The sequence below is a fragment of the Dreissena polymorpha genome, chromosome 12 (genome assembly GCF_020536995.1).
Source record: "Dreissena polymorpha isolate Duluth1 chromosome 12, UMN_Dpol_1.0, whole genome shotgun sequence".
Classification (NCBI taxonomy): domain Eukaryota; kingdom Metazoa; phylum Mollusca; class Bivalvia; order Myida; family Dreissenidae; genus Dreissena; species Dreissena polymorpha.
The window spans coordinates 16,219,396-16,238,632 of NC_068366.1; the positions used below are offsets into that span (position 1 = coordinate 16,219,396).

The following is a 19,237-nucleotide window of genomic DNA, read 5'->3' on the forward strand; positions in this document are numbered from 1 at the left end:
CGCATAGAAAGATAACCTTATTACGTTGTTTCACATGTGCAGTTCTCAACTATGTGTGTACAAATAGTGACAGTTCATATAAAATAGTATCCCGTATAGTGATAATCAAAGTAAGTCCGCTTTCTTATATAATAATGATTTATGGATTGAATTTTATTTAATTTAATGAAATAATGACGAAAATAATAGCAATATGGTTGACGTTTATTGTAAAATTGTATAAAAGTGGCATTAATTAAATTTAAAGTGACACGCCTCTATTAATATGCGTCATGGCTAGTGTAAACACATACAATGCCTGTCCTGAAAAATAATGCGTGCTAAATAGAATTGAGGCTACTGTCAAATCAAAGATAAAAGAAGATATTTTAGATATCGTATACGACTGAAAGTTCAACTCACCGCAAATGAACATAAATCAGCAATCTGGTCTTAAAATAGACATCGGAAAGATTGACCGGAAAAGAATAGAATGCAAGATAGTAAAAGTCATGAATGTTGATGATGTTCACTTGTTATTAAATTGTGTCGTAACTTCCATTCGTCGTGAAACTTTAATTAGGCGGTAGTCTTGTTCTCGGTCTAATTTTTGATGATCTTAATGAGCAATTCAATGTATATTGGTATTTTTTTAATCAGTTCTAAAAAGAACGGTAACCTGTGCAATTATCGTTGAAATTATTATTCTTATACTATTATTGTATATTCGTGTTGCCGCTTCTATTAGAAATCTATTATTATTCAAATGCGTTGTAAAGTGAAAATCAGACTATTTTGTTGTTTAAACCAAATCAAGCATAATAAAGGAGTTTGTTCAGGCAATTTAAACTGTATTTTTTCCTTAATGATACCATCGAGATACCTACAACACGCGAAACGATATTCACAGCTTTACCCGATAACGACTTGAGCGCAAAATGGGTAAAAGTCTCGTTTCCAGCCACATATGGTCGTAATACGTTTGCAAAACAAATCAAAATTAAAACCAGAAGCAGGGATCGAACTCGCGGTTCAAGAAAAATAACTTTATGCATTGCTTCAACATACTTTGTCAAACAATTGTTTGTCATAAACAATAAGTTTATTGTTGAATTATAATCTAAACCGATATAAATAAGCCAATATTGTAATCTTATATCTTCTATGTTTTGAAAATAAAATATTATATTATACATAGAAAGCCTTACATTTTTATAAGGCTATCTTTGTCAAATATAATATTGCATGGCTTCGTTTTTTCTTTCGACATCTAAATTACCAGCCTGATGAGTATACAATAAAAGATGTAATGTTTTGATATAGCAACTACACTGAATGGCCATTTGAAGGCAACGTAAGTCTGATATATAGTCGTGGTATAGACGAACTTACAGCAGAAATGTTTCAATCTAATATTGATAATACCAAGCCGTTTATTCTTTGCTCATGATTATCCAGAGTCATGGGGTTAACCCTTTGCATGCTGGGAAATTTGTCGTCTGCTAAAATGTCGTCTGCTGAATTTGTAAAATAAGCATTTCCTTCATTTTTTTCAAAGAATACTATCAGAATAGCAAACAGTTTGGATCCAGATGAGACGCCACGTTCTGTGGCGTCTCATCTGGATCCAAACTGTTTGCAAAGGCCTTTAAAATTCGGTTCCCGCACTGAAAGGGTTAAAGAATAATTACCATATCTTCAAGAAAGGTGACACAAATGATATACATATATACACTACTTCAGTTGAACTGTAAGTTCGTTCACATACCTTGGCATAAATTTGTTAAAAAAATGATAACTTTTACAGATAAAAAACTGACCGCAGAATACGCATCATTTTCATAAAGTATATTATTTCAGGTTTTTGATGCAATTAATTTACCAACCCACCACAGAATACAATTATTTGACTCCCTTGTTGTAATCCTAAATTTTTGCCGCAATCTTACATCCTAAATTCACCATCTAAATTAAAAACATATTTTCTTGTTAACCAACAACTCAAATAAGAGCCATATTTGCAAAACAAATCATGAAAACAAATACAGATTTGCTGTTACAAGATTGTGAACAACCTCAAACAAACATGCTATTAAAACCGGCAGATACACAAACATGCCCTTGAATGAACGAACCTGTCTATCCTGTAACATGAGCCAAATTGAAACAGAATACCATTTTTAGCATAGGTGCGTTTACGCACCTATGCTTATGGTATATACCACATTTCAAAAATCCACATCGAATGGTTACCCTTTATGAAGCCTTACCTGATCAAAAATAAGACGAAATATCTATTTAATTTAGTATATGGTCATTCTTACAATTTTTTTTTTGGAAACGTTTTTCTAACGTTTTCTTCCAATAATATTGCTGACACCGTTTTAAGTGAATGTTTCTAAGACCGTTTTATGTCAAAAAATCTTATTATAACCTAAAACAAATTTCGTTCGTAAAACAATTCTATCTGCACTATAAATCTCAATCTCCTACGCAGTGGCCTCCCTTATACTAGAAGTTACTGACCGGGCGAAGCAAGGGAAGTAACTGCTGTGAGGAGTTTCTATAAAAATCTGCATTCAGAAATCTGTATTCAGAACTCAATCTGTTGTGCACGTCTGCATCTTACGCTTACCACAAGTTTTACGACAAATTCTTGACGCAGACGAATAGGGTAGCGTCTATTTTCATTTGTGAAAACAATAGTTCGATACAGATCTGTCCGTGCTTAAATTTTGAAAGGCTTGGGTAATTATTTTTCATAAGCGTTTCAAACACTGATGTAAATGGAAAGATTATCTATTTAAATAGTCGGTAATTGTTTGAAATTATTGATTTGAGAAATTCGCGGATGGCGATATCGAACTACATTATACCACGTGACGCCATTCTTCCCTGTATCTTGCACCTATGCTTTTAACGCCATCGGCGCTCTCGTTTTTACTTGTTTGCCCAATGTAGAAGGCGCTCAGAATGAAATATTTTAAACCTTATTGCTGTCACTGCCTACCCTTAATAAATTTGAATTACTTCTAAAATCAACACGTAGTACAAGCGTATACATATATATAATATTGCCAAGTTTATATATAATGCCGAGAAATTGATAATTTATTCTTAATAATTTACTCTTCATATACTTTTGATTATTATGAATCCGTCTCTCTGTTCATTTGCGATTACTGTATGTGTAATGTTTCACTTTTGTCTTTATTCATAGCACTGTGATGCTAAATACATTATGTTGTATGTTCTGTTGACTATGTATTCCTCTTTGTCGATACTAGTTACTGTGCGTTGACATTGTATGTTAACGCAATACATTTTGGACATGGACTTTGAAAAAGTCGGGTTGTCTGTTGTCTCAACTACGAGATGCTGAACTGTGGATAATACGTCAATTATCTTAGGCAATATATTAAAGGGATCTTTTCACGTTTTGGTAAATTGACAAAATAAAAAAAATGTGTTTCAGATTCGCAAATTTTCGTTGTAGTTATGATATTTGTGAGGAAGCAGTAATATTGAACATTTACCATGCTCTTTAATATCCATTATATGCATCTTTTTACGATTTAAAAACCTGAAAATTATAAAGCGTTGCAACGCAAAACGATTTAATAATTTGGAGAGTTCTGTTAAAGTGGCACACATATGAACAGTTTTAGTGGGATTCAAAGATAGAGACAACGGGTAGCCAATTTAACAATACGATTAAGCTTTTCAAAACATAAGTTTGCATATCTCATATCTTCTGAATATTTTTTTTGTTGTAGTTTGATATAAATGATTTTAACTGACTTAAACATGTTACATTTTTTTATTGAACTTGACGCCTTATTGTTCCGTTAAAGTTGGGAACGAGTGCGAACTTCAATGAAGATCAAATACAAGGTTGTCCTTATATTTTGAAAGAAGTGTATACATATCGGTTAAAAAATTATTCTATTACTATATAAATTATTTCACAGACAGATGCACATTTATGTTCTCGGCGCTAAACAATACGTTCATAATTTACTAAAGTTAAGTTAAGTTATTTTCGCCAACAGTCTTTTAATACTATCAGCATTTTTATTTATTGCAGGTACATATAATGCGCAGTGTCATCAAGATGATTATTGTGTTAGTGGTACTGCTCGTCGCCTTTCAGTACCTCTTGTCCGCTCTCTTTTTGATATCGCGTCAGTTTGTTGATCTCAGCATTATGCACACGTCCCTAGAACACGTGATGAATGCGCCGATGCTTGGAAACATAACTATACGTCATGCGACGCCTGAAACTCAAGAGCTGTGTCCGTCGATACCACCAAAATTGCGTATGTTTGTTTATAACAGCTTCCAAATACTTGACACAGTACCTGTTAAACAAAAAAAAAACGGTTTTAAACTACTATTCAGAATTCTATGTTTTGGGAATGAGAAAGAACATAGCTTTCGCTTTGTCCATCCGTATTAGCATGTCTTCTTTTAACAATTGTACTCTTATGTCCGTCTGTACGTCCCTCCGTCATTTCTTTGAAAATATCTAACTAATTAATTTCAAAATCGGATAACTAACCGTCGTTTCGTGATACATAAACTTATGACTGTGTGAATTTTATTTTGAGATCCGTCTGTGTCTGAGCCCTCATCATATGAGAACCTGTAAATAGTCACGACAGTCCTTTTTGCTTACTTTCCGGGCGCACGCACGTTAGGCGTGAACTTTAGCTGTGTGTGTGTGTGTGGGGGGGGGGGGGTCATACAATGGAAGTTAATAATCTAAAATGAAATTTTGCGCATCGGGTCCTATTATTCATTGTGTATTAAAAGCTTTTCTTTAATATGAACCTGATAGTGACACCGAATGAATCAGGTTCTAGTGGAAAAGGTCGATGCAGCAATGAGATGTCAAAACGCATCGAGGGGCATCCATCAGTTTTAAAGATGTTATTGTTTTGATTGTAAAGCTATCCGAAATAATTAAAAGGATCTGATTTATATGAAGTAATTTAAGTACGGTCTGTCTGGTTAATTGCTTTGATTTTTTAATTATTACATAATTAATAATTTGCAAATAATGTGAAGTCTTATACGCTGGCTGACTCGGATGAGGATGTATGGAAAAGCAGCTTAAATTCAAGTTTACTAGGCGGGAAAATGGGAAATTATCCAACTGATTTGGTGTAAAACGGACATTTTTATATTATAGAAGGTCGCATTAGCATTAACATGAGCGTACTATCATGGGCGTCGTTGGAGCAAACATTAACATACCTCGAAATAGGCGGTCATTTTCGACCAGCAGGATGCGTCGCGCGCACCAAGGTCGCCATCGTGGTCCCCTACCGGAACAGAGAAGTACACCTTAAAATATTCCTGAACACCATACACCCATTTCTTCAAAAGCAACAGCTGGATTATGGAATGTTTGTCATAGAGATGGTATGGTGTCAAATCTAATTGCCTGAACTAATTTCGATTTTGTTATGAGAAAGCTTTTAGCACATTTAATCTATGTTTATGTTGTTAAACTAAAGTTTTACCAAACATGCCTACTAATCTCCTTTCATACAGGCTCCAAACATCACGTTCAACCGCGGACTTCTAATGAACATTGGCTACCAGGAGGCATTGAGGGACTATGACTATCAGTGCTTCATCTTTCACGATGTCGATCTCCTGCCTGAAGATGATCGCAACCTGTATTCGTGTGAACAGAGTCCCCGTCACATGTCTGTAGCTATTGATAAACACAATTACACGTGAGTTACGCTGCTTTTGTTGTTTATCATCGAATCGAAACGACAAATAAATTAAAAACTCATTATAGAAAGTTTTCATGTGATCGGTGTTTCATGTTTAATTGGTTTAGTCATGAGCATTGTATGTAATATATGTGATACACATGCTCATACCTGTTCTTATTCGGTCATATATATGTATAATATTCCAGTTCTAATAAACCAATAAATAAACAATACGTCAAACCTTGCTGAATTGTACTTTGGTACGAGCAATTATCAGTTACGTCGGTCTGTAAAAACTTGAGAGTAACCAAATGATTGAGCCTTGTTCTGAGAAAACTGGACCTAATGCATGTACGTACAGCGAAATCCTAGATTAGCCTGTGCAGTCCGCTTATGCAAATCTGGGACGACATTGTCTTCCTAAACTGAATGTTTGCTTAAAAGAGAAATCCTTAAAACGAAAATTACAATTAAAGCGAAAAGTGTCTTCCCTGATTAGCCTGTGCGGACTGCATAGTCTAATCTGGAACGACACTTTACGCACATGCAGTAAACAAATAATTACTGGTATATTATTCAAACACAGACTCCCATACGAAGCGTATTTTGGCGGTGTAAGTGCCATTTCCAGACGCCATTTCCAGAAAATAAACGGTTTCTCAAACGTATTCTTCGGTTGGGGAGGGGAAGATGATGACATGTACTTACGGTAGCTTATGTTTCTAATTTTTCCACATAATCAATCATTTCAAATTATTTTGTTATAATACACATATATTTGTTAACCTATTTGTTTGAGCTCGATTACATCGAACGCCTAAGGCTCGTTGAATGCTTTAGAGTTCTTTCCCTGGGTAGAACCAGTACTTTGTTTCTTAGGAGGGATGTAAAGAACGCGTCGAGAGTAGGGATAATACCCTTGACCACCCGGTCGCATATCCGCTACGACAATGTGACCTCTATTAACCCATTAATGCCTTATGGACTCTCCCATCCTTCTAAATTGGATCAATTTATTTCCAAAATTAGGGATGTCAAGTGTATTTATTTCTATATTTGGAATATTTCTTACATAAATTTCCTTTAAGCAAACAGCGTAGACCCTGATGAGACGCCGCATCATGCGGCGTCTCATCTGGGTCTACGCTGTTTGCCAAGGCATTTTTTATAGACGCTAGGCATAAATGGGTTAAGGAAATTATCTATTCAATTTTGAGGTTATTCCAACACCCATATTTTGAACATGTTATGTTCATAAATTGAAGAATATAATCTAACTAATGTATTTATTATACTTACAATTTGTGTAAGCTTAAGTGATTGCGTTAATGGTTTTTAAAACCGGTTCAAATTTGTCAGGAACAATTTATACTTCTTTTAACAGAATGATAACGAATGTACACCAAATATTGACATCATTTTGGTGCGTTTGTGTTTCTTAAGAATTGTATACACCGGTCTGGATGTGACGCGGAACTCTGCAACAGTTGCAAGATATAAAATGCTTCGTCATGCAGAGGACAAGTTAAACGAGTTAAACGCCGTCAGGCAAGCATACTTTTATTTTAACCCTTTACCACTTCGATACGTTTTTGAAGCAACTTTAATTAAAGACCTTTCTTACTAAATTCACATTTTAAAGGCGTCATTTCCAACCCTTAGATACTGATGAGCAGCTAACAGCATACAACCTGAACAGACTGTGTGTTACTCGCAGGCTGTTCTGGTTTTATGCTGTTAGCACAGAGCCATTTTCACTTTGTCTCTGAGTGGGAAAGGTTTAACACCGTCAGGCAAGCATACTTTTCGGTTTAACGCTAAGATCTATCGGTCTTATGGTATTAACGATATACGAGACATATGAACACATATGTTCTTCATATCAAATGAAAATAATGACCAAGTTTGATAACTCTAGCTGAACGTCTTTCAAAATTAGCCTTGTTCTGAGAAATCTGGGATTAATGCTTGTGCGTAAAATGTCATCTCAGATTAGCCTGTGCAGTCCGCACAGGCTAATCATGGGCGACACTTTCCGCCTAAACCTGATTTTCGGTAAGGACGGACTTCCTTGAAACTTAAAATACCATAAACGCGGAAAGTGTCGTCCCTGATTAGCCTGTGCGAACTTCACAGGCTAATCTGGGACGACACTTTACGCACAAGCATTAAGCCAAGTTTTCTCAGAACGAGGCTCAAATTATAAGCTTTTCATGCACACACAAAGAGAGCGACATTAAACATTGCACTTGTCTCTATGTCTGTACATGCTTCACAAAGTTTCAAATCTTAACGGTCTGAAGATGATCGTAGAAGAAGGAATTACGGTAGCATTGTGATCATTTTGTCTGGGCTTTTTCAATTATAGAATATGTAAGTACCAACAGTGTGTGCAATCAACTTCTTTTAACGGCTAGGTTGAAATTGCTAAAACTTTGACCCTTTTGCGTAGATGATAATAAAGGATGGAATTTTTACTGCAAAATAATGTTTCTTTGCCTGTTTTTATTTATTAAAGCTTTGATAGTCCCCACAAGTTTGTGTAGTCAAATCGTCCTTAACTTCTTGGCGGAATGACCTCGAACTTTCACAGTCGAATGACCTACACGTGTGTATTATCGTAAAGAAATAAATGTTAGCTTCAACTATTTTGGCAGAATAATTTCCCTTATTCTTTTTCCATCATAGAATATATACAGGTAGTCCGAAACATTTTGTGCATAGACTCCTCTTATACTACCTGGCTGATGTAGCTCGAACTTAGTATGTAATATCGTCTAATGGGCCTTAATGTATAGGTGATTTATCATGAAAGGAATTTAGCTGCAACAATTTGTTTTGGAATTTTGGCCGTTTTCCAGTTATTACATGAGATTGCATATGGGCTTTTGTTGTTATGGTCAAGGTCATGGTTGACATTTGAAATAAGCTTTCCACTAAACTCATTCTGGCGGTAAATAAAGATACCGTGTTCTCTGTTTAATTAGACATACTTTCCTTATATATTTAAAAAATGCCTGAAGACGAAAGGTAAATGGAGCTTTCAACAAAAGCTTTGGTAATGCCACAATATAATTTTGCACCAACAATTTTGCAAATGGTAATCTTCACAAGTTTTACATTTAACATATATTTTAACATTTGGGTCGTTCTCTGCAAAAAAAAAAAAGAATTTAATGCGTGTGCGGTGAGTGTCGTCCCAGATTAGCCTGTGCAGTCCGCACAGGCTAATCAGGGACGAAACTTTCCGCACATGCATTAAACCCCTTTTTCACATAGCAAGGCCCATTTATATCCCACGGTTAACTTTTTTCAGATTCCGTTTACTAAATACTGCCCGTAGAAGACGTTTGCAAGATGGCATTAGAAATGTCAAGTATACAGTCTTGAAGAAGGAGTATCGTCAATTATACACGTGGATATTGACAAGTCCTCACACATCTGGTGCTATGTTTAGCGTCAATGGACGAGAAGGATTGCGGATGTCCCAAAGAAAAAACAAACATTTCTGATATTGCAGAAAATATAGTCAGACAGTGTATAAAATGCCTTCAACGCCCATTAAATTGAATAAAAAAACAAAAGGTGTTTGAAAACGTTTTGGTAGTCTGTTCTTTTATTACACGTTTATGCAAATCTCCTGAAAGTATATACACTGTATTATTTATGTACACATAACGATTGTAATTTTCAAGTTTATGTATAATGTTGTATAATTAGCGCATTAATTAAATATAATTCAACTGCATATTCATCATGACTTGAGTACTTAATGTCAATATTACAAAAACATGAAGCATTGGTAATTGTTTTATTCTCATGACACGTGTATAAATCCAAACGTAACTCGAAAATTGTTTAACGGAAAGTTTTCATTCAATTGTACTGGTATTTTTTATGTTTAAATGAATATTGAGCTCAATTTTTTATATTATGATATGGTCTCAGTTAATGAATGGCATTATAAACAATGCATGACAAAGTTTAAGTAATTTTTCATTTGAATTTTTTGGCGTATATCTACTATGGGTTTTGTCATATTTTTTGAGACACTTATTTGTAGCGGAAATGTCGAATGCCACTAGAATCGTCATACTTCATATTTTATGGAACACAATCTTATAATTGTTTAATGTATACCAAAAACTCTTTCATACGTTTGGATATAAAATTGACGAAATTGTGTGTATAAACAGTAAAAATAGAGTTAGACATCTTATTTACATATATTGCATGTTATATTCATTCACATAAAGAAATATATCTACGCGTCATGTCTAACTATTAGTAATTTTCATGAATTATTGTGAAAAGGCTTACATGTAAATGGTAAAATTCTGCCATTGTTCAAATTAATATGACTATAACTTATGCGGATAAGGTTTAAAGTATAAACTTTTTATATAAAACAACACATAGACTTACTATACTCATGCATATTCATGAAGCAAATTAATTTATAGGTTCTTGACAAAAAATACATGTGTTAGTTTTGTTCCAAAGTTACGACTGAATTATCTTTTTGATCGCGATTTTGCCAAAGGGGATAGCCGTTTTCGACGACGCGTACAAGGGGTCAAAGATGCATTTAAGCTTCCAACAAGATAAATATTGATGCAAAGCATCAAAGGGCGTCGGGAATTTCAGTGTAAAAGGCACTCAATGAAGTTACATGGAACGATTTTTTTCTACTGTAAATATAAATATATTGGCCGATTATTTTAAACAAAATAGAAAAAGATACTGGTATAACCATTATCTATGTTTTTTTTGTTATAACCCCCAAATAACCATTATATATGATGTTGTGTTATAACCCTCAAATAACCATTATCTATGATTTTGTGTTGTAATAACCATTATCTATGATTTTGTGTTGTAACCGCCAAATATTTCATAGTTCATTTTATTTACATTGGTTTCCTTTTTTACTGGCATTCGTGTGCAGTTTTCATTAATGGAACAAAACTGTGTAGGTTTTAAAAAGTCTGCTTCATCTTGTCAGCGTAATTTCATACTTTTCTCAACTTCAAGGGGAGATGATTCTGAACTTATTCTTACGTTGCTCATTTACGATAGGGGTTGAGTACTCATTGATATGAAAACACTGTTAAAGTTTTACTGTGTTTACGAACCCCCCACCCTCTCACACATATATTTCATGGGCATAATAAAAAAAATATGGTTACAATAAAACAGCATATTTATTTAAACTAAAATGTCTACATCAAAACAAAAAGTTAACATAGAACACAAATAAAATAGTTTGATTCTACTGGGGATCGAACGCTGTTTAGTTTAAACGCTGGATAATGAGCGGGGTCCATACCACTGGCAAGATACGGGTCAGGCCTGTTGTAGTAAATGTAATAGGCACAAATGCAGTACTTATTTACACAAAAATATCACCACTATGCAAGATCTTTTGAAAACAAAAATATATACATTGATCCGTAAAAAAACTTTTTCTCCCATAAGCGAAAAAAACCAAACGTATTAAATACTAGTCGCAGCACTTCAGTGTGACGCCAATAATCAGCTGTTATTTTGAAAATAATTGTTTGCTGTTTGTTACTGACGTTTGAACTGGTGATGAACTGTGGGATAAATCTGCATACAACTGCCATAAGAAAACTTAAAAATTATGAATTTAAATACTATTTACCTAACATCGTTTAAGTTTAGGTCTTTCGAATCGAACAATTAAGGCTCAATTAAAAATAGTAAGATGAGTACTAACAGAAAGTGCAGAGAACATCTGGCCAGGTGTTGTACAGTGTTGGGCTGTACAGAAAGTACAGAGAACATCTGGCCAGGTGTTGTACAGTGTTGGGCTGTAGAGAAAGTACAGAGAACATCTGGCCAGGTGTTGTACAGTGTTGGGCTGTACAGAAAGTACAGAGAACATCTGGCCAGGTGTTGTACAGTGTTGGGCTGTACAGAAAGTACAGAGAACATCTGGCCAGGTGTTGTACAGTGTTGGGCTGTACAGAAAGTACAGAGAACAGCTGGCCAGGTGTTGTACAGTGTTGGGCTGTACAGAAAGTACAGAGAACATCTGGCCAGGTGTTGTACAGTGTTGGGCTGTCCAGAAAGTACAGAGAACATCTGGCCAGGTGTTGTACAGTGTTGGGCTGTACAGAAAGTACAGAGAACATCTGGCCAGGTGTTGTACAGTGTTGGGCTGTAGAAAAAGTACAGAGAACATCTGGCAAGGTGTTGTACAGTGTTGGGCTGTAGAGAAAGTACAGAGAACATCTGGCCAGGTGTTGTACAGTGTTGGGCTGTAGAGAAAGTACAGAGAACATCTGGCCAGGTGATGTACAGTGTTGGGCTGTACAGAAAGTACAAAGAACATCTGGCCAGGTGTTGTACAGTGTTGGGCTGTACAGAAAGTACAGAGAACATCTGGCCAGGTGTTGTACAGTGTTGGGCTGTACAGAAAGTACAATGAACATCTGGCCAGGTGTTGTACAGTGTTGGGCTGTAGAGAAAGTACAGAGAGCATCTGGCCAGGTGTTGTACAGTGTTGGGCTGTACAGAAAGTACAGAGAACATCTGGCCAGGTGTTGTACAGTGTTGGGCTGTACAGAAAGTACAGAGAGCATCTGGCCAGGTGTTGTACAGTGTTGGGCTGTACAGAAAGTACAGAGAACATCTGGCCAGGTGTTGTGTTGGGCTGTACAGAAAGTACAGAGAACATCTGACCAGGTGTTGTACAGTGTTGGGCTGTACAGAAAGTACAGAGAGCAGCTGGCCAGGTGTTGTACAGTGTTGGGCTGTACAGAAAGTACAGAGAACATCTGGCCAGGTGTTGTGCAGTGTTGGGCTGTACAGAAAGTACAGAGAACATCTGGCCAGGTGTTGTACAGTGTTGGGCTGTACAGAAAGTACAGAGAGCATCTGGCCAGGTGTTGTACAGTGTTGGGCTGAGTCTCGATTTGACCATAACCCCATTTGCCTGTTAGAGCATTTTTGGGTTTAAAATATTTTTCAATATTTAGAAAAAGTGAAGACCCGGACCAACAAGGCTTTTACGCTGCTACGCCGCTGTTGATGGAAAACTCAACCTGGAATCACAAAATAAGTTTAGGGTCGCCACCTAAAAACAAATATTTGGTCAGGTTAACGGAAGCAAACAACTTCAAGTAACGCACTTCAGAAATCCAAATTTGACAGTCATTTGAAGCGGAATACTCAAAGACCTATAAATATACATGTATATTAATAGGTCTTTGGAATACCTTAAATTTAGCAAGTACATAATCCGACAGTGATGTGAAAAATAACACATACCATTTTTCAGAATCCAACGCCAAAATTCAATCAAAGCGCTTAAGGCACTGTAGGTGTTCGCTGTTGTATAAGTTTTGAAGCAACTCAGTTTTAAAAATTATGTTATAGCTTTTTATATTGCAAGTTTTAAATGAACACTACCCATTCAAATTTATAAAGAGTGTGTCTTAAAGCACAGGTCCAGATGTGTTTTTTAAATCATTTATAAAAAATATCATTTAAGCTTCATTTTGCGAAAACAGGTCTTAATGCATATGCATTAATTGTCATCCTAGTACCAGAGACTCTCTTTAAACGAAAAACATTATACAATCAGAAATGTCGTCCTTGATTAGCTTGTGTGCATTGCACAGGCTAATCAGTGTGCACAGGCCAATCGTATTTGACATGCATTAAGCCTCGTTTTCCCTGAAAGCAGCCAATATGTACAGATTTCAATGATAAACACTAGACTGGCCAATGTTGTCTTACAAGCTGTTAAACACTATAAGTCATATACACCCACTGCAGTGTACCAGTGGTGAACTATAAACAGGCAGATGCGGTGGTTATCTTTCCTAGCAGACGCTTCTAGCATTTGTCGTCTGCATAAGTTTACTGCAACAGGCAGTGGTTGTCTTTCCATAGCGTAGTTAATCAGTTAAGCTTAAAGCATTTTGAGAAGAAAATTTTAATAATATAATTATTGGTCGGTATAATTATCGGTAGTAACCGAAGCGCACTCGATTCGCGTTTTTATACTAAAATCGCATAAGTTTAAGATATAAGAACACTATTATTACAATTCAATGTAGAATAGTATTTTCTAAAGCTGAACTTAATTCAAATTAACAAGAAGGCCTTGTTGGATTACCCGAGTCATGGTTAGTAGAGAATATGTACGTTGATTGCCATATAAGTCTATGTAAACAATTTATAGACCTATGTGTGCCTAATTTTGACACTGAACTATAATTTGTACACACCTAGTGCACGGCCACTATACGTTACATTATACCAAATATAACACCCCCGGACATTGCCATATAAGAGAAATACATGTGTACATGTATTTTGCTTATAAACTTAATAGTATATCAACCATGGCGTGGTCAGTTTTTAAATCATAAAGTACGGAGGCAGTTGCTGTGCCACGTTTAGTTAAAATTTAGACTGTATGCAACAGTAAACAGGAGGCATATTACTTTAGATAATGATTGTTCTATTTGTCTGCATGTATATCCTGACCAATAATGCACCAAACTTCTAACTTGCTCACTTTAAAGTTTGTTTAGCATTGACTTAAAGTAAATGATAAAAGTATACCTCACTTTGACCTTGACCCAACCGGACTTAACATTGACTCAATTCAGACTTAACCTGGACCCACTCCAGGCTAAACCATGACCCAATCCAGACTTTACCTTTACCAGATCAGAACTTAACATTGACCCAATCCAGACTTAACACTTACCCAATCCAAACTAAGCCTTGACCAAATCCAGACTTAACATTGACCCAATTCAGATTTAACCTTGACCCAGTTCAGAATTAACCTTGACCCAATCCAGATTTAACATTGCACCAATCCAGATTTAACCTTCACCCAATCCAGACTTAACATTGATCCAATCCAAACTTAAAATTAACCCAATCCAGACTTTACATTGATCTGATCCAGACTTAACCTTGACCAAATGCAAACTTAACATTGACACGATCCAGACTTTACATTGACCTGATCCAGACTTAACCTTGACCAAATGCAGACTTAAAATTGAATTGACCCAATCCAGACTTAATATTGACCAAAGCCAGATTTATCATGGTTCCGATCCTGATTTAACATTTACCCAATCCAGACTTGACTTTGATTCAATGCAGACTTAACCATGACTCATTTCAGACTTAACATTGACCCAATCCAGACTTAACCTTGACCAAATGTAGACTTGTTATTTACCCAATCCAGATTTAACATTGACCCGATCATGACCAAACCAGACTAAATTCAGACTTAACCATGACTCAATTGAGACTTATCCTGGACCCAATCTAGGCAAATATTTGAGGCAAACAAGTTCCTTCACAGTCCGAATTGGAAATGTGTTTTAGGTTTGATCAGTGAGATTTAAAATGTCCTATATCTTGCTTTGTTCATGTATTTCTTTTGGTTTTAAAAACAAAATTGAAATCTCTGACGTCTTTTACTCTGCATCCAGATCTCGAAAAACACCTGTGCATATATCTCCTTGAGGAAGTCGCATCCAACAACTGCCCATGATATTTGTGCCAACATGACACAAAAAGTTACACCACAATTTGACAATAGGCCTCTGAGACCTTAGCGGAAAGAAGGACCTTGGTGTTGCGTGCAACACATCGTATATTAATAGTGGAATTCTTTCTAGGCTATTTTAATATCCCATCATCAGTTACTCTGCAAACAAATTATGTTGAAATAAGGGCCGTCGTCCTCTAAGTGCAACATTGACATTGAAGCGAGAAATCTGTGTGATGCCCAAGACACATTATTTGGTAGAAGTGAACATTTTTGCCATGTTATATGAAAATCCTATCATCACTGATTGACTAATATTCGAGACACGATACATTACACTACAATTTGACCTTTGACTTCTAAGTGTGACATTGACCTTGGACCTTTAAATTTTGTGAATAAATGCACTTTCACGAGTTCTACAACATCCATTATCCTTTTTAAAAGTCAAAAGGTCAAGGTCACTGACACAACAAAGACTTGAAATGAGCATTGTATCTGTGTGCTGTGACTTTAAACCTTCATATTTCTAATAACGATTATTTTCCTTAAATATTCTGCTCTAATGTAACACGTTCTAGATTCCGTATTCTCCAACCACTGTTCGATATCAAAATATATAAGTTTTGTGCACATAAAACAACGCCTTGAAAATGGGCGAATATTCATGCAATTCGTGTATTGTCTATATGCAAAACACAAATAAATGTATCCAAGTCTTAATTGTCAATGAGATCAGCATGCTTGAAATATTTATTGTGAATACATGTATATGTAACATGTATAAGTACGCTACTACTATAACGTTCAGCCATTTTATTGAATTTGAAACGGTGACATTAACAAAAAAATATTATTATAATTTTACAGAAAAAAAACCACTGTCATTTTACATGAAGATAGTCCATACGAGTTCCCTAGAAAAAAGCTGCCGCTGTGTATCTTCCTAGCATGTTCTCACAGGGGTATCGGTTTCTCCACTGGATGGCAGACCGCTGATCGTCGCAGTAGTAGCTATTCATGAATCTACAGCTGTGTAGTCGTTTCAGTCACTTGTTGTCTGCTAACCTTACCAATCCCTTGAGCTCGAAAAACAATTGCAAGGCAGTATCAGCGTCATGTGGCATTTGCAAATCCGGTTTCAGGAGTTGAGCAAATTATTTAAAGTCTTTTTTTTCGTTCTTCGGAATAGAGTACATTCGTTGACAGCAAATTACGTCTTGTATATCAACATTTGTGCCGAAATCTTGGCTTTCAAATAGTTCTGGTAAATAGAACATTACGTCAGGGTTTCCACAATTGAACTCGGTATTCAGTTGGGGTCTAATCGTGTGAGTATTCCAATTTTGAGCAATTTGATCAAGGTGTGTGTTTGAGCTAGATCCATGAAGCAAAATTTCCGATTAACATAATGGATTGGGTCGAGTTCATCATATCGTCCAGAATCACGCAAGTATTTAATGAAGCTCAGCCCCCAATATAAACCTTATTGTCATAAAGAGCCCCACCAACGTTCAGTTCGCTGATTGGATGTACTTTTACCAATAATAACACTTCGCCAAGGTCTGATGCATTGTACCGAAAGAACTGTTGTAAAAGGCATTAATTAGAGTTGTTGTTCCAGCATCACAACGTATAATACGAGATGCCTTTCAATTGACTTCAGGGAATCTAAAAAACACTTCGTAATGAGTTTTGGATTATTGTTTGTGTCTGATACCTCTAGCAAATTTAGTATTTTACTAAAACAATCAATAGCACCATGGATACAAAATACAAAGGGTTTTAATTTGGCTTAGCCATCTAAATGCCAAATTTAGTTGGGGCCTTTCGCACAATAAACACGCCTCTTGAGACGATGGGCTGTTCTCAGGTGAGTGCCTTCAGGATCTAAACTCGTCATTACCTCCCTAACTTCCTGATGAGTTGTCTTCACACTATGATTAACTCGAAGCCGTTGCCACATTGATATATAACCGAGATTTTGTCCACAAGTGTTGAACTCTTTTTGAATTGTATAAATAACTGTATCAAATGTCGGGTAGGTCTGTAATACAGGTTAAACTTCTTTAGGATTTTATACAAATGCCGCATTGACGACAAAATCCTATGTCTATTTAATAAAAATCCTAGAATTTTGGTGTATTTGAAACCAAGTTTGAAATAGTAAGTTCAAATCTCTGATTCAAAGTTTTCTTTGGCAAATAAGTTGGTACAAATCATATCACCACGTCAAAAAAGCGCCAAAATTATTAAAAGTATAATAGTCTTCATTTTCATTTCCGTAGCGAGTCAATATCTGTAAAAACAAAAATATAACATAAAAATAGTGGGAACAGTCAGGATAATGTATGAAAATTACAAGTGATTTCTGGAATTATATGTTATTGCAAAGTGTAAATGAATATTTAAAATGATATGTTGATGATTTTTGTGTGTTTCAATCTTGAGCACGCATGTCAAGGGTTTGCTTTTGATAATATATAACAAAACATATTTAAGACTATTCTCTTGAATATCTTACATGATAGGTGTTTAGTTTTTTGACAAGTGAAAAACCAGGTAGCCCAAACCTAGCAGAGTTAACCGGACTACCAGCGAATCCTCCAATCACAAGTAAAATGTGTAAACCACTCAGTCACTCCATCGACACTCGAATGTATAAAATGGTATATTAATATAGGGAATAATGACATCTTTCACAATCGTCATTGGAATAATAAATGTTAAGAGAATCTACACGTGAGAGGGCTTTGTATAACACTTACATTTTGAATAAGACCACAGAGTCGACAATACGAGATGCTCAGCAGCCTTCCAATCGCAGCTAACAAAGATGATACGATTTTAGAATAGACAATGTAAAGTACCTTAATTTAATAAGAAAAATGTTCTAGAATATAAAGCGTTTTTGTCTGCCATATTTTATTCAAAAACGCGCCGAATTATGTCACAAATCACAAGTCAAAAGTCATAAGTCACAAGTCAAAAGTCACAAGTCAAAAGTCATAACTCACAAATCAAAAGGGTAGGTTTATGCTTTCATACTTTCCGGCTAATTAAGAGTCCAAAACAAAAAACATGGCGATTAGTTGTCTTTTTTCTTTTTCTATGACAAATATTACATATAATTATAAGTCTTATCCATTGTACTGCTATTCCGTTTGGTTATAACGTTTAGTGACAATTCTGATGAATCGTTACTTAGTACGTTGGTATATTTTGAAATCGATTCCTGGTAAACAAAAGCAATAATACAAAATACTTGAATACAGTAAGTGGATTTAGCAGAAATGTTATAAAGTAGTTATGTATGAACTTTACAGATACTTGAATAAAACTCGTTTTAAATCACATGTTAACAGTGTATATTGCTACATATGAATGCTTTTTACTACTTTTATAAGCATTAAGGTAAAACATTAATTGTAATTTGAAGGAGCATAGAATATAACAGTGCGCATCCAAACCACATAAAATGTAAGTAGCAACGGCTAAATTACAAATTATAGTTGAACTTGTATAATATACATCAGCATAGTCTATAAAAAATAAAATATAAAAATAATTTTAATTTCGAAATATAACAATAATTATACTTTCGAAGGAGTTCACATTATACATTCGAATCACAATAAAAAATCAGGTATCGAAACAGTACCGGATAGTACATATAATTAATATGAATGCAACATCTATATCATCATATACTAAAAACAATACATGTTCAAATATAGCATATCACATGATGTCATATTGTATTCAATATACATTTTAAACTATAAAACAAATACATTGAATAAACTATACATTATTATTGGTATAACGATTGCGAATCTTGAGTGCTTCTGAAATGTACTTTCCTTACTTTAGCATTTCATTTATATTTTTTGTAGTTAATAATTGTGTGAGTTTGAACATACTAGGTCTGACTATAATAGGTTGTAATGTAGTTTTCTCTTATTTGGGC

At 35.2% G+C, this 19,237-nt stretch overlaps 1 protein-coding gene across 3 annotated transcripts; it reads left to right on the forward strand.

Annotated features, from left to right (window-relative positions):
- The first annotated feature begins 6 nt into the window (after window positions 1-6).
- Window positions 7-9,310, forward strand: LOC127853978 (beta-1,4-N-acetylgalactosaminyltransferase bre-4-like). 3 transcript variants are annotated; one of them, XM_052388872.1, is made up of 7 exons: window positions 7-110; window positions 4,067-4,298; window positions 5,174-5,406; window positions 5,539-5,726; window positions 6,298-6,420; window positions 7,155-7,259; window positions 9,028-9,310. In XM_052388872.1, exons 2-7 carry the CDS (start codon window positions 4,076-4,078, stop codon window positions 9,221-9,223), a joined length of 1,068 nt encoding a protein of 355 aa, XP_052244832.1. In that variant the 5' UTR covers window positions 7-110; window positions 4,067-4,075; the 3' UTR covers window positions 9,224-9,310. The 3 variants fall into 3 exon arrangements, with proteins under 3 accessions (XP_052244832.1, XP_052244833.1, XP_052244834.1); XM_052388873.1 differs by having other exon boundaries at window positions 5,174-5,322; XM_052388874.1 differs by lacking the exon at window positions 6,298-6,420.
- The last annotated feature ends 9,927 nt before the right edge of the window (window positions 9,311-19,237 follow it).